Source organism: Netta rufina (genome assembly GCF_964035555.1).
Source record: "Netta rufina genome assembly, chromosome: 11".
In the NCBI taxonomy this organism is placed as follows: domain Eukaryota; kingdom Metazoa; phylum Chordata; class Aves; order Anseriformes; family Anatidae; genus Netta; species Netta rufina.
In genome coordinates this window covers 8,489,065-8,505,940 of record NC_140134.1, presented here as the reverse complement: position 1 = coordinate 8,505,940, position 16,876 = coordinate 8,489,065, and the positions used below count along the sequence as shown (strand labels likewise).

Here is a 16,876-nt window from a genome sequence, read left to right as displayed (position 1 = left end):
TTCTGAGCTGAGTTCCTGGCTGGCCAGTCTGTGCGCCCTCACTTGGCTGACTACTAGACGTGACCATCTTGAGCAGATCAAAACATACTTGTCTCTGAAGCATTGCATTTATGAATTGTTGATGCTAAACTTATTTCTTAAACATTAAATCCACTTGTAAATGAGAAGTTTTTGACAATGTATAAAAATATTCACCAGTCTATTAAAACTTATCTGTTGGAATCAGTAGCCGGTTTTGATGAATCCTTTCTATTTTCAGATTGGGATACTGCAACTTTAAGTAATGAATCACTCCTGGATACTGTGTCCAGATTTGTTCTTGCAGCTCTTCTGAAACATACAAGTTTACTTAGTCAAGCCTGTGGGGAGAGTAGGCAAGTAACTTAAAGCTGCCTTTAAAAGCTCAATTTCAAGTTTTCAAAGAAAATTTGTGCAATTTTTTTCAGTTTTGGGTCTTTTTAGTAGGTACCAGCCTGGCAAAGCCTTGGCAGAAGTGTACCGTTGTGTTTATAAAGTTCGGAGTCGCTTGCTTGCTTGCAAGAACATGGAACTTATTCAGACTAGATCATCGTCAAGAGACAGATGGGTAAGACTGTAAATCTCTTGTCAGTTATTCAGGCTATACCTGTGTGTTAAGAAAATACTACCAAATACCTCAGTAGCAGATGAATTCAGTACATAGGTGAAGATGTTCAAATATTAGTTTCATTTGTTGAAGGGTTTTTTGTTCTGCCTTGTTTAAAAAAAAAATAAAAAAAATCTTTGAGGATTTTTCAAATTAAATATACAGTGCCTGGTATGATGGCGACTTCTGAATCACTCTACTAAGCCTGGTCAGAACTGATGCTGGAAGTGTTCACTGAATTACTTGATGCTGGGGACGGTTAGGTATTACAAGATAGTCCTTAAACTAGGATTAGGTTTCTCTGTTAGGATTTTTAATTGCTATTTACAAGTGGGATGCTTTTGATCAAGGAGGTTCTTATGTGGCATCAAGATTATGAGGCTTTTTAGCTGTTTTATAAAGCATTACTGAAACTTTTTAAAATAACATAGGTCCATTTCTTCCCTTTAATTCTGAGATGGCATTTGTATCTTCATCCGACCTTTCATGGTAGGGTTTTAACATGTTTGCAATAGATTCAGCACTTCTAAAAGTATTGGGTGTAGAGTGTGTACACAGGATAGTATGAACACATTAAGTCTGGTGGTTCTCTGGCTCACCAAGCATACACAGGGTGGTCATTTTACACAGGTAGTAAATCTGCTGCTTCATGTTCATGCTGTAGCTGTTGTGTATGCTCACAGTAAAGTATTGTGCATGCGTGGTAAGTTCCATTCCTTCTAGAAATCCTCAAGCTTGTTGTGCAAATGCAGCAGAGTAAATCTAAAGGTATGTAGTAGGTGAGTTGCATCAGAAAGATCTCATATTTAAGACTTCTGTGAAAAATAGCTGTTCCGCATTTGCATGATACACACACTCTTAATTACAGAATAACTTCAGCAGATCAGAGGTCCCAATAAAATTGTAACAATGGTCTGCTGCTACCAAGACCTTCTGTTCTTTGGGAAAGGGTAAATTCCTTTAGAAGGAGAGGTTTGATAGTTTTGCTGGTAGGATGTGTGGCCCAAGATTTGTAGGCTGAATTACCTTCTAAAATATTCTAACACCTCCAATGTAATTATGTTTTATACTTAAACCTTTGCCATTTTCAGTTTGTCTGCAGTTGTTTTCTGCATTGGAAAACTGTCTTATTAGGTAGAAAGTACTCTGCTGTTCAGCAGTTACATTGCCAAATTACGTCTTAGGGCTTTTGTAGGAAAATATAATTCTAAAGCAGTTGCTTCTGAGCTGCTTGTCTCTTTCATGTGTAGGATAATTGGCTGGGACAGTAGTTTGGGTTTAAATTTCTAGCTTGGCTATCTCTCTTAAAACAAAAAGAGTTTTTAAATTACAGTTCTAAGATTACTGCCTTTCTACTGCATTTTATCTTGGGGTGTTGCATCTTTTAATTTTGAAATAATAGGGAGTATTCTGTGAATTCAGGAATGTTAAGAAAAAAAAAAAGGAACATACTGGGTATTAATTTAAATAAAAAATGTTGTAACACAATTCTGTCCATCAAAGTAAGTTTTATCATACCTGTCCTTTTTGAAGGGAGAATATTTTATGAGGTAACAGCATATGTTTGCTAACGCTTTTAAACATTGAAGTATCAAAGTTTGACAGTCAAGTCCAAGTAAGTCATACAAGGAGAGATTTTTCTACAAAGAGTCTGAATACAAGTCATTAGAGGAAATTTAGATTTCCCAACTTAAGTATTTACAGTTTTGAATATAAATAGCTGTTCACATAGTATCACAAATATCTTTTTGACATGGCAGTAAAGAAGTTTTTTTTCCTATCTGCTTTGATATTCAGCTTTTATTTTGGTGAGAATTAACTCACTGTAGATTTTTATTTTTTTTAATCAAGATGTTAGATAACCAAGAATCTGCTGACATTGATACTCAGGAGCATTCTTTTACTCGTACAATTGATGAAGAAGCAGAAATGGAGGAGCAGGCAGAACGTGACAGAGAAGAAGGACACCCAGAACAGGAAGACGAAGAAGAGGAAAGAGAACATGAAGTTATGACAGCTGGTAGTAAGTACTAGTTGTGTATATCAAGAGTGTAATGTGCTTTGGAAGGACAATATATTTTTATCTCAAAGTAGAATGAGGAAAAAAGGATTGAAAAGACTGTGAAATATTTTTCTGTGTAAACATTGATAGAAGTTTTTATAAAAGGAAGTAGTGCTTTTATTGGGTCAGAGAAGTCTTTAGGTCAGTATTTATATATAGGATTTATTGCTGCATTTATATGTGTTAATCTTGCACATCATAAACTTTGAAGAGTGATGTTCTGAAGTTTGGAAAAAAATTGCTGTTTGTAACAGTGGACGACTGACTGGATGGAATTCATTTGTATCCTTGAGTATCTTGAATTTATTAAAAACATTGAGGTTTTAGTCAAAGTTTAATAGCTGTAACATTTGCAATAGTTTCCCATGGGTTTTCTAAAAAATCAAAAATAAAAAAGCTCAATTCTTTAGAAAAAAAAGACCAAAAAAGGTGAACTTCACAAACTGTTGTTGTTACGCTGACTTGGACTTGTAATTAGAGTCAGTGAGGTAGTTAATTCTTCCAGTTTTAGTGAGGCAGCATCCAGTCACACTCAGGTGTTTTTCTGTTGTTGCCCAAAGACTGTTCTCAAAGACAGAAGTTGTGTTAGCACTGGAAGATTATAGTGGAATGTATATATAACCTATAAAAATGTCTGTCTTGGAATATTTTCCATAACTTTATTTATTTTTCTCTTCCAAACACTGTTCCTCTAGATACTGTTAGAATGTATATCTCTTGCCGGCCTTTGCTGTCACTGCCTATTTCGGTGGCAGTGCTTATATTCCTTGTTAGGACTCCCATATTCCTCTTGGGGATCTTTTCACACCAAAATATGTAACACCTTTAGTTTCCTTATCATGTGTCATCATATCCACAATGTAGTAGACTTTCCTGAAAGTGCACAATGTGGTTGAAGAGCATGGCATCATATCCTTTATGATTTTAAAAAGTGTACACATTACCTGCTCAGCACATCCAATGTTTTTGCTGCTTTTTCCTGAGGGAAGCTGATCAATTCCCGTCTTTGACTTCTTGCTGCTTCTAGCTATTAACACCAATGGAGAAAGTGTTTGGAATTATTTTTAACTTTCCAAAGGGAAGCTGAATGTTTAAAATTAAAATGATTAAATCAAGAGATCTTCAGTTCTTTGGACAGAGATGATGCAATCTCTCATACCACTTCTCTAGAAGAATCTGTGTAAGACAACAGCAGAATTAAGGAAGAATTAAGTGAAAGCTGACAATTTTGGTAGCATCTTCATTGTACTAACCAAAGCTAATAACAGCATTAAATTGTTTCAGTATTGAATTACAGAGGTGCTGTTTTCAGGAACACAGATTTACAGATGCATTGCTTTATATGTCTGCTAAAAGGCTAGCATGAAAAAAATCTCTTTCTCTTTGATAATATCCATGTAGCAGTTGGATTGCAGTAAGACATTAAAAGCGTGTTTAGTGTTCTGTCAAATCGTATTGTCCCCTTCGTTTTAAGCTTAACATTGTGTAAATGCTTTATTTAAGCCATTTGTGTGACTACTCTTATAGCTTTGTATTACTGCATTCTTTTAATGTTCGAAAAATAGCTGTTGCTTTTCATAATGGGACATTTCTAGCTTCAGCTATAGATGAATGTTTTGTTCTGTGTAATTTTGTCTAGAAGTTAAGACCTTCTTTTTGTGTTGCATGTTACAGAAATATTTCAATGTTTCCTATCAGCCCGTGAAGTAGCTCGCAGTCGGGATCGAGATAGGATGAACACTGGGACAGGGACTAGACTTGATGACCAACCTCCTCAGTCTCAGCAGGAGCGAAGAATCAGCACTGATCTGACTGAAGGTCAAGATGTGTATACTGCTGCATGCAACTCTGTGATCCACAGATGTGCCTTGTTGATCCTGGGAGTGAGCCCTGTTATTGAGGAACTCCAGAAACGAAGGGAGGATGGACAGTTACAGCAGCCTCCCTCTACTGCTCCTGAGAGTATTGGACTCATGACGAGGTGTGGTTCACTGAATACATAAATATTTAACTCTTCTGTTTCCTTTTCAGATCAAAATAATTCAGTTTTCCTTTGAGGATTCTTAGAAAAAATCCTCTGAGGATTCTTAGAAAAAAATGGAGCAGTGCTTATGGTTTGGTGTGGGGTTTTTTTTGCTGCTGGTAGTGGTGGTGGTTTTGAGATCAGTGTCTTTTTCTCAGTTTTCTTTGTCCACATTTACTCAATTAAGAGTTTTCTGTGTTTTTTTTTTTTTTTGGACCATACTGTTTTTCATAGTTGAGCTTATTGATGAATAGTAATAAAGTCCAGATCATCTGGTGTACAGATAATTTGTACAGATAATGTACAAATTCATTGTATTTCCTAAAAATTATTCATGTGTTTAGATGTTCTATTACCAGGTTTGTTTTTTCCTGAACCATAAGCTATGTCTTTTATTGTAATGTCTAAAAACATTGTATATGCTTAAAAAGAAAAGAGTCAAAGCTTATTATGAAAAAATAGTCATTTGTGATTAATTTTAGTATTCCTACTATCTTGGCATGTGCAAGACAGTGTTGTTAGGTGTGGAAGAGTAACAAAATAAAGCCAGATAGCTCATTAGATTTGAGAAGTGTATAGGTCAGAACGTATAAATACTCCATAAACCAAGATCTTCTTGGTAACAGAACTTTTCTCTAAACTCGGTCCATGTAAACTTTTTATTTCACAAATCTGTGTGTGTGTGTTAGAATATAACATGGAAATTATTAAATTTGGATACAGTTCTTGGTAGCTAGTGCTCCTAGTGAACTTCTCAGTCTACTTAATCTTTTAGTGTGGAGAAACTTTGTTGCTGTGACATTTCCAGTTTTATTTAATATGAAGGTAGTGATGGAAAGTTCAGAGTAAGATTATAGCTATTCAGTACCCTTTTATTCTTTTTGCCTCCTTTGGGAAGTCTGGTCCCTAAAGCATAAATGTCTGTCTCTCTCATTGTCAAAGTGGCTTTCATCTGTGGATATAAACTTTAGGATGCATTTTTCAGTTTTTTTTTTTTTTTTTAATATAAGTTTGGTGCTTTTCTACCCACTTTCTCTCCGTTTTCTTGTCCTCTTAGTTCAGAAATGCTTATGTATACTGTATGTAATGATCAGTCATTTGAAGTTACCATTCATTCAGTTGACCAATAAGGGTGGCAAGAAGTAACAAAATTTATTAATAACCTTTATAAGCATAACCAAAACCATCAGACCATTTTTTTCCTCTTTGATGTAGTTTTGTATTGCTCCATGATAGTGTTCTCTCAAATAAAACTGGTATCTGCTGAATTTGCCTGTCAACTTACTTTTGGCTAATACAAGTATTTTCTTCGTGTTTTTTTTCATTGGTACATCTGAGGCAGGAGTGAAAGTCTTACTGCAGAGAGTCGCTCGATCCATGCAAACTCAAACTATAGACTGATTAAGTCAAGAAGTGAATCTGATTTATCTCAGCCAGAATCAGATGAAGAAGGTTATTCACTGGTGAGTAAAATAGCATTATATGCCTTGGAGATTATTGGTACATTTTCTAGGTGGGAAATACATGTTAAACATTTGTCATTTATTCATTATTATTAGTGTTATGTTTCAGTACAGGGGTCTCTGCCAATAACTGTTAACTAGTAACTGCTATTAAGAGAAAGGTTGGTAAAACAGCAATTTAAATTATTACAGCTCTGTTCGTTTTCTTATTTTTGAGGGGGATTTGTATTTTAAACACTCTAATATTGTGCACCATGTACGTCCACTTAAGGGAATGAGTTTTTTATTACTTTTTTACTCTAGAGTGGAAGACGAAATGTTGAATTGGATTTGGTGTCATCACACAGAAAGAGGGGTAAGTTTTATCAATATCTATTTACCTGAAGAATATTGATCAGAGTAAATACATTAATATTTCTTAAGTTAAAATATGTTTGCAGTTAAATACAGTACATTAATGACAGGAAGTTAAAACTGAGTATTTAAAAATGATGTTGTATGTAATTCTTTCCTTGTATGTAATTCTTACCTTGTATTTGTTGTGCTAACATTGACTGCATTGTAGCTTGGTTGTAATGTTTCCTAGGTTATGATCATTTCTTCTAGTTTCTAGAATTGCAGCTCTCTTCTGAAGCAAGCGAGGATTTCAGTGATTTCAAATGAATTTAGAAGTCTCACTCTGTTTTCACTCTTAACTTTAAGAAAAAAAAAAAGGCAGAGAAGTTCAGTATCAAGTTGAATGATCTATTCTTGTGCTAATGTTGATAATTTACCTTAAAATGTGCTTTAACATTGAGAACTGTTATCTAGAAAGTACTGTATAATTTGTACATCATTCAACACCAGCACACCTACAGAACGAAGCGACCACTTGTCCCATTACTCCCCTATAAATCAGATTTTTAGCCTTCGTTTTGGGGAATCTACATTAGCTGCTTCTCAGGTGGCAGTAGACAGAACAAAGGATGCATGTTTACACAGGGACCAAAAAGTCCTGCTTCACTCTGGATGATGCAGAGTCATTGCTAGAATGACAAATTATGTCTGTTCCGTGGTATTTGTTACATCCTTGCTAAAAGGTTAACAGGAATTAGGTTGAGTTAGGGTGTGCTTTAATTATGTAAGCCTGAATGCTGTTAGGTAACTTAAGAGTTCTGGTTTAATGGCCTTCATCATTAAGCAGAGTACTGAGAGGTAGTTTTCTTCTAAAAGTCTTTTGGAATCCTAAATCACACTATCAGTGGCAACACTCATTATGCTTTAATTTAGTAATACGGAAAGGAATTCCTTGTATACATATACTCAGTTGAACCCATTCAACAGACAAAGAAATTTCCTAGAGCTGTTCACAGTGTGACAGCATGATGTATGTTAGCATTCTCAGTGTTAGGAGATCTGATAGAGTCTCTGTCAGCACCCAGATCTCCAACATACTCTTTGAAGCCACCATTTTTAGCTTTGCTGTTAGAGAACTGATACAGACTCTGTACTCTCTTTCCTCTAAAAGTATGTCCTTTAAGTAATCCAGGAAATCATCTTGAGTTAGGTCTGAGACGTGGTGTATTGTACAGGTTATGGTTCCTGAACTGTTGATTAGACTTAGAAGGTTGTTGGGTCATGGGTTCCAGGAGATAAGGAGCAATGCAAGAATAGACTTTATCAGCATACCGTTGTATAGAGGCTTCTTATAACACAGGAAGGTTCTGTACCAAGTTTGCAACACAAAGGAGAAATAGGGGTAAGGGCAGTTGGTCTATCCAGAATTTAAAGATGCTCAGATAGCATGCTTCGAAACTGTATATGTACTGCTACCTGTTGCCTTCTTCTGGAGGACTTACTTTGTTGTCCCATCCATCATACCTGAAGATTTTTAGTCTGGCTTTAACAAGTGGAGGTTTGTCAACATAAAACAGTGAAAACTTTTCACTCACCCTGGAAGGTATATATGCCCATTTTTGTTGATACCCAATACCAGACTCATCCAGTGAACACTGCTTCCATTTACTGGAAAACTTTCCTGATACTTACATTAAGGTCAGAAAAAGATCTTCAAAGATCTGTTTGATCAAGCAGAAAAACTATTCAGTGTTGTGCTATTTAAGGTCCTTCATTTCTTATCAGATGTTTGGTTTTGGGAATCCTAGTTGGTCTTGTACAGTGCAAGCATGTCCTGGTGCTTGTTCAAGGCATAACTTGAAGACGTTTTGTATTGTCCACTCCTTACTCGTTATAATATAGCCAGCACTCTGAAGTTGTAGAGGTTCTGCAGTGCATATCAAGGATGTTTTGATTGGCAAAACCCCTCCAGTTTCATCTTTATTCTTGTGATATGCTTTTATGTACACTGACAAAGGGGACATCATATTCACTCTTACCTCAGCTTGAGGAATGGGGGAAATGTAAATTTTCACAGCATGTTGTCTTTATGCTGTGCTCCATCCCAGTTTGGTGGCAAAAGAGTTCCATAAGAATGAGCTATTTGAATTTGCTGTTTTTCTTAAGCATTGAAATATTAAAAGTAGGCTAGTCTTCCATTTCTCATAGGTAAACAACTGTAGAAGGAGAGACCAATAGAATGCTGTTGCATTGCTCCTCAAGATGCTCTCCAGCCTAGACATTTATACATTTTCAACATTTTTGTGAGAAACAAGTGCTTTTTTTTATTTTTTATTTTTAGATGTTCTTTCCATGTGCAATTTTGTGTCTTGTGCTCATTCTGCATACGATCTGCTTTTGAACGGAGGATGTGGAAGGTGTTTATGCTAATAAATCCTAATGAGGAAAATGGGAGAAGGGAAACATGCACGCCGTATGGATGGTTGAGGAAATGTCTAATTTGGATGCAGAAGATAATCATGAATTAGAGCAGAAGTACATATGGGAAATGCTTCTCAGATTACAGTTAACATAAAGCAAAGCCTCCCGTGTTTTCTCATCTCTATTTCTACAAAACAGAAGTAACCGTTGTTGCTTTAAGGAACTAAAGGCTGAAGTTCTCAAACTGTTGTTGGAATGAATGTTGAGTTGGCACAGTTAGGCGGGAAAGAAGTGGCATCTTAAAGAACCACAGGAAACACTTCTTATTTTTTTTCAGATTAAATTTATGAAGTAATTTAAAGGGAAACAAAGTCAATTGTGTTTCCTTTTACATCTGGTTTTGAGAATAAGTCTGATTGTAGTTTGTAGCAGTCCTTTGAAATACATTTATTCCTTCAAACCACAAACTGTGTGAAGGAGGTTGACAAGCAGAGCTAATTGGATAGGATTTTTTTTTTTCTGGAGAAATTTTCTTCTATCACCATTAAATGGTGAATACATTTTCCTGTAAGCTGTGCTATTCTGGAGACTTCGAAGGTGATTTTTCCTAAAACAAATTTCTTCAGTGTGTGGGCACTTCTTAACAAGTTTACTAGAATTTAACCACACTGCTTGCTACATAATGGTGGTAAGTAGGAAGAAGACCATAAAATTTCCAAGAACCAACTGCTTTTGTTCTCTGGGGTTCATCAGCCTGCTGTAGGGTCCTTTTCATCTGAGTACTAGCTACTAATCACTGTGAACCTTTCAAAATGTGCCATTAGCTGTAGACACTCATGTTGCTTTTAAAGGTTAATTGTAAAAGCACTGCCTTGCCCTGTTGGTGCTATTGACACCTGTTTGACATCAAACAATACACTATCTTCAGGAAAATTCCCTCTTGATAACTGCCAAAGAAGACAAGAAGAAATCTTGCAACGTACTTGGAATATTAAACAACTTTCAGTTGAAATGCTACAAAATTGTTCAAATGGAGAGGAATTGATGATTACTTTGCCAGTTCCAGTTGGGATTAGTCATGTCCCAAGTATATTCAGGCCAATCAAATCTTAAAAGGGAGACTTGAGATAGTTATTGCCTTTGTTTTCCTCTAGGAGCAAATCAATCCCATATGTAACCATCAGAGAATAAATCGTTTTGATATTCTTATTTTGTTACTATAGGTGGCAATTTTAGTCAGTTACTAAGGTATTGATGGAATCATAGAATATCCCAAGTTGGAAGGGACCCATAAGGATCATCAAGTCCAACTCCTGGCAACACCCAGGTCTACCCAAAAGTTTAGACCATGTGACTAAGTGCACAGTCCAGTCGCTTCTTAAATTCAGACAGGCTTGGTGCAGTGACTACGTCCCTGGGGAGCCTGTTCCAGTGTGCGACCACCCTCTCGGTGAAGAACCTCTTCCTGATGTCCAGCCTAAACTTCCCCTGCCTCAGCTTAACACCGTTCCCGCAGGTCCTGTCACTGGTGTTTACAGAGAATAGGTCACCTGCCTCTCCACTTATCCTTGCAAGGAAGTTGTAGACCGCGATGACGTCGCCCCTCAGCCTCCTCTTTTCCAGGCTGAACAGGCCCAGTGGCCTCTGCCGCTCCTCATACGTCTTCCCTTATAGGCCCTTCACCATCTTTGTCACCCTCCTCTGGACACTCTCCAGCAGTTTAATGTCCTTCTTTTACTGTGGTGCCCAGAACTGCACACAGTGCTCGAGGTGAGGTCGCACCAGCGCGGAGCAGACCAACTGGTGATGCCGTGCTTGATGCACCCCAGGATAAGGCTACCAGGGCACACTGCTGGCTCATACTCAACTTGTAGTCGACCACAACCCCCAGATCTCTGTGCGGTGCTGCTCTCCAGCGTCTTGTCACCCAGTCTGTACGTAAAGCCAGGGTTGCCCCATCCCAGGTGCAGGACACAGCACTTGCTTTTATTAATCTTCATGTGGCTGGTGATTGCCCAGCTCTTCAATCTGTCCAGATCTCTCTGCAAGGCATTTCCACCCTCATCCGAGTCCACAATTCCTCCAAGTTTGGTGTCATTGGCAAATGTGCTCAGAACACCTTCTAGTCCTACATCCAAATCGTTTATAAAAACATTGAAGAAGACTGGCCCTAAAGTGAAGCCTTGAGGGACCCCACTAGTGACCATCCGCCAGCCTGATGTGGCCCCATTTACCACAACCCTTTGAGCCCTGCCCTTCATCGTTCACCCATTGTATGATGTTTTTGTCAAGTTGTATACTGGACATTTTGTCCAGTAGGATCCTATGGGAAACCGTGTTAAGACTAGATGGATCCAATTTTTTAGCTCTCAGAAAAGCTGAATGTGTGAATGGGTGTCTTTCTCTGCCTTTCCTACTTTCCTGCAGTGCAATCAGCAGTCTGTGTAGAGTACATCCTTGCAAAGTGTGGAAAAAAATGCACTATGTGTAGGGTATTGGTGAGTGATTTTTTTTTTTTTGTACAGGTGTGAAAGTAATTTTCTCTGAAGTGGGTTGACCTACTTTATAATTTGTTTATTGAATTCAGCAACTTGTTATTCAAAATTCAGATCACTTTTTCTCAGTAACCTAATCTCACTATTGGTCTGATTTTTTTTTTTTTTTTATGGTATAAAAGCTGTTCATATTCATAAATTGCAATATAGAAAACCAACATTAAAAAAAAATACTGTAAGTTGTTCCTGTGGTCTTGCAGCTGAGTGTGAAAGGAAAGCATTGTCTTCTGGTCTTTTTACTCAGTTAACATATTAGCCACTCAGTCCAATCTTTAATCTAATTGTTTTCTCCATTTATTGTATCTGCTCAGAAATGAGACTTACTTCTACTTCAGCCTGATGATCCTCTGAGTACCTTATTCCTTGCTGCTATTCAGTTAGATCCAAATCAGTAAACTTTTCTTTCTGTTCCTGCAAAATAAAAATCTCTTTTTCAAAACTTTTGCCGTAAGGGGTGATGAGCACATAAATATTTTCCCCTGATATGTAAGCCCTTTTGCTTTCTTTTTCATTGCCTAGATTTATCTTCAGTTTTGCAGACCCAGAGAGCATGCCTCAAAATGTTGCACCTGTAGGATACTGTACATTGCATTAAATATCTGGTAGTAAAGAATGCACTTTCAGCAGCACAATCACAAACTTATTTACGGACAGATAATTGCTTCATTTAAATGTTAATTCAGTCAATTCCAGCATGCCTGTGTGTACTGTAGGACTTTACTAACACAACAGAGTGACTAAAAAAGCAACAACTTAGATTATATCTAAATTAAATTGAAATGTAATGGCGTATCTATATTGATCTGAGTTCTGTGTTTTGAAGTTGAAACTGAAGATCATTTTGAGTGAGGGACATAAATGTATTGGTGTATGTGTGTACCTGTGTTAAAAGGAATGCTTTTTTTTTCCCTGCAGAGATGGCAGAAAATTTAGAAAGTCTGTCACCTAGGGTATACTAATTAAAAACGGGAATAAATCTTTTTTTTTTTTTTTTCTAACTTTGCTGCTTGATGTACAGAGGTATTGATTGAGATGAGAATGGTCATTTAAGTCTAAGTCAGTATAAAACGAGGAAGAGATATGAATATATTGTCTTCTGTTTCAAATGTGTGCTTTTGTCTTCTGATTCTTGTGTGGTGTAGTGTATTTACTCCTTTTTGGCCAGTTGAGCCCCAGAAAAAAGAAGAGCTTCAAGCAAGTACCTGATGGCATGTTTATTTTTTTTTCTCTATAGCTTCCCTACATGTTTTATGTTTTATGAAGTGTGTATTGCAGCTGTGCCACATTCATTTAGAAAACTCATTTTTAAAAGCTGGCTTATAAGGACAAGTACACTTTTTTGGTTTGTTTTGTTTTTACTGTAAGCTTAAAGATTATTCTTATATGTAACTCTGTTCATGTGATTGTAAAGGCTTATAGAAGTCCTAAGCTGCAATCAGTTCTGTGGAATGGATATTGCACAGAATCTAGCTAAGCTAATACACAAGCATACTTTGATTCTTTTGTTGATACTTAACATCTTCAAGAAAAAGGAAGTTTGTTTTAGATTGGCCCTAATTCTTAAATGTTTTAATTCTGAAGTGTAAGCATATACTTTGTCTTCTGACATTCTTTGTTTTTAATCTTTAAATTTTCAGTTATGTCTTCACTTGTTTTACATTTAGCCTGTAACTCTTAATTCTTGAACTTTTATCCTAATTTGAAACAATTTAAAATTGTTTTTACATCTAAATATTTTTGCAATTAATACTAGAAGTGATTTGCTAAGACCTAATCTTTTTTCAAATGTGAAATAGTTTAGTTTTCTATTAATACGTAGATGGGTGATCTTATTAGTTCTTTTGTTGGCTATCAAAACTAAATTGTCTTCTGATGTTCTGTTAATACTTGAAAGGGTATCTCCTGAAGGTTATGGTTTAAGGCATCAGAATTGTTTTGTGCTTCATTACAAATCCTTGGATTCTGTGCTGTGCTTATTAGTGGCATGGTACAGTATAGGACAGGTTGAGGAGAAGGAAGCTAACATCACTTTGGAAGGCTTTAACCTCTCCTGCTGTGGAAGAAAGACTGAAGAGCTTAGACTGAAGACTTTTGAAATAGTTGTTGGTATATAGGCAGCATTTGGTATACTTGGTACTGATTTGGCTTGTGCTTACTGTAGGAAACCTGAGGTTTCAATTTTTCTCTCCCCTGGACTCTCTTCAGCGTGCATATGCTAGGAAACTCCTTCTCTGGTGAAACCAAATTATTTAGAACCCATTTATGATGTCCCTTATATTTCATGTTTCTTAGCTGCCACTTCAGCATATACATGTAACTTAGCTTTTAATAGAGAGTTTTAAAACAAGTACTAAAAGAATTAATATTAAAATTAGGGTAAGGCCATATTTATCTTTACTTATGTTTTAAATATAGATATCAGGTATAAGTTGTAAAACTGAGTAACAGTTTCTGTAAATTCTCTCATATTAAACAAGACAAAGTAGATTGTTCTTTTTAAGCCAGGTAATATTACTATGTAGAATAAACCAGCAGAAATGTAGAAGTTATATTCAACTTTGAAAAAATAGTGTTTAAAATTAATGTTTTAATATCTCTGCATTATTCAGAATAAATTTTTGTCCTTATATTTTTGGTCAATTATCTTATTAGGTCATATTTGACCTAAGTACTGTGATGCTTCTTTCTGAAGCCATTGTAATCTGCTTAGTAGCAAGTGTAAGGAATGCCATACAAATGCACATAAACACTATTCACAGAAAAGGTAATGGGGTGTGAAGAGGTTTTCATAATTCATATCCCTGCCAGATAATTTTTTGTCAGCTTCATGGAGGTCAGCTAACTAATTTACAAAGGAAAAGCAAAACTTCACAGTATTTTGGATGTGTAAATTGTAGGAATGTGCAGATTGTGATACAGAAGAATGGCCTTTTGGCTTGTCTCAGGAAAAAAGTGGTGAGGAATGGTTGGTAGGAATGTTGTCCTAAGTTCGTGTGAGTACTGTGAGTGGATTGTGGTTCTCCAGACAATATCTGTAGTTCCTTGGGCACAAGAGACACTAATATTGCAAAATTCTATGTAGATTATTTAAGATAATTCAAAACAGACTTTTGAATTGAATTTAAACTTTCTTAAGGTTTCTCTATAGGTCTCCAGACACTCCCTTTCTGTACAAATGGAAAGGTCTTTTGAGCCAGGGTCTGACCTCTTGTAGGTCAGACTAACTAGATCCAACTCATCTAACATCAATTACAAAAGTAATAAAATACCAACTTTTTTGTTGATACATATATATATTTAACTGATACAGATCAGTTAATTGTTGGTGAAGGTATGACTTCAATGTCATTACACTCATTTGCGCCAGAGATGCAGTTCTAGCTAAATGCTTTTGGAGGTGAGATGAAGTATACGATGATAAATAAATCCCAGTGCCACATATAGACTGATGCTCATTTGAAGAAATACATTAATTAGTGAAGGTAAAGTTTCAGGTAGTGTAATGACATGCTGGTGTAACAGGAAATACTTGAAAATAGATATATGAAATTGGCAAATGACTAAGATAGAGTTTAATACATGCCACAGAGAGCAATTTAATATACATGAATCTATTTATCATGAATCATTAGAAAGTAAATGTTCTGTTAGTCTAAAATGAAAGTTTTTGTTGATTTACTTGCCCTTCTGCACTCAAGAATTCTGCAAATATTTAATCAAAAAATAACATTATGCTTTTTCTAATCTATAAAATATATAATAACTTGATTAAAACAAAACAAAACAAAAACACTCATTTTAGGATTAGACTTTAAAATACATCTACAAAACGCACAACTTCTTTTGTAGCAGATCTTTTCTTTACTGTTTTCTCATTTAGCCGCAAAGCATTTTTATTCCTTGTTCTAGCTTTAAGCTGAGCAGTTCGAGTGGCTTCTGTCTTTTTGTTTTCTCACTCGGCAGCGTGTTGCAATACTGCTTAACTTAATTAAAAGAAATACAGCTTTTCCTTTAGGGCAATTGCTGTAAATTTAAATCAAGTGTTTTGCTCTAAGTTGCTTAATGCATGGTATAATTAATCATGAATATCCATTTTTCACCTGTATGAATAGCAGCAGTTCAGTCTTTACCTGCTGTCAGAATTGTTACTTGTTACTTATTGATTTGAAATTTATGAGACTTCATTGTGTATATATTTAGGAGCGATACACAGTCAAGTGGAACCTTTAAGTGACTCATGGGCTCGACTAAAACACAGCAGAGATTGGTTGTACACTTCCTCCTACTCATTTGTTGAGTCTGATTTTGACCTCTCAAGATCTCTTGGAGTTCATACTTTGATTGAAAATGTTGTCAGCTTTGTAAGTGGAGATGTGGGAAACTCTCCAGGATTTAAGGAACCAGAGGAAAGCATGTCCACCAGTCCGCAGGCATCAATAATTGCAATGGAGCAGCAGCAGCTGAGGGCTGAGGTAAGTTTCAATTTAGTAACTTTTCTTAATTTTTCCATATATTACAGATTTTATGGATTTCTTTTAACATTATCCAGATTCTGTCTATTAAGGAGTTTTTTCCTCCCTTTATCTTCTGAAATATTTTAACCGGAACTGAGAACTTAACAAAAAGTATAAAAAAATAAAGAATCCTCTTAAAAGCAAAAAAAAGCACTTTAAGAGTAAAATGAGAAAAATGTTACCTGTCTTTTAACATAACATTTTCTTTACGTACTGTTCTTTAAATAGAGAGATTATCCTATATGTGCTATATGCGTCATTGATAGAATTGGTTAGAACTTCCAGTGTAGGCTTCGGAATTACACCAACTTTAATTGCATGTTAACTACTTGATTTATATGAAGCTTTCCATGTAGTTTATTTGTGCTGACTAGATTAAGCCAACTTCTCTATTAGTCAGAAACCAAATGGCAAGCTGACAAGAAGAATTTTCTTTGAAAATGTAAAAATGAGCTTTTAGTCTTACGATTTATCAAAATCACGGATACGGTCAGAGGAAACAGCTACATCGATCACTCTTGCTCATAGTTGAAGATGATCGGATTTCTAAGGAAGCTTCCTATTTAATACTGCCTTTTGACTGCCTTCGCTTTCAGCTTCGTCTAGAAGCACTTCATCAGATCTTAGTGCTTCTATCAGGGATGGAGGAAAAAGGAAGTGTGCCATTAATGGGAAGTCATCAAGGGACAGGATTTCAGTCGTCTTCATTGCTTACTTCTGTTAGACTACAGTTTCTTGCTGGTTGCTTCGGTTTGGGTACTGTAGGACATGCAGGTGCCAAAGGAGAGAGCGTACGACTGCATCACTACCAGGTGTGTATTTTGATGTTTTTTTTTTGCTGTTTCAGTGGGTGATAAAAATGTTATCAGTGCTTACA

General features: G+C 36.1%; 1 protein-coding gene across 11 annotated transcripts in view; it reads left to right on the top strand.

The window, feature by feature from the left end:
• The window catches only part of HERC1 (HECT and RLD domain containing E3 ubiquitin protein ligase family member 1), a 108,058-nt gene that overhangs the window by 39,432 nt on the left and 51,750 nt on the right, over positions 1 to 16,876 (top strand). For 10 of the 11 annotated variants that reach the window (XM_084293495.1, XM_084293498.1, XM_084293496.1 and 7 more), the window contains 8 exons: positions 260 to 374; positions 463 to 586; positions 2,477 to 2,648; positions 4,362 to 4,668; positions 6,053 to 6,173; positions 6,477 to 6,528; positions 15,686 to 15,957; positions 16,596 to 16,811. In XM_084293495.1, coding sequence (XP_084149621.1) covers positions 260 to 374; positions 463 to 586; positions 2,477 to 2,648; positions 4,362 to 4,668; positions 6,053 to 6,173; positions 6,477 to 6,528; positions 15,686 to 15,957; positions 16,596 to 16,811 — 1,379 coding nt within the window. The remainder of the gene's footprint in view (positions 1 to 259; positions 375 to 462; positions 587 to 2,476; positions 2,649 to 4,361; positions 4,669 to 6,052; positions 6,174 to 6,476; positions 6,529 to 15,685; positions 15,958 to 16,595; positions 16,812 to 16,876) is intronic. The other variant, XM_084293497.1, reaches the window with a different exon arrangement.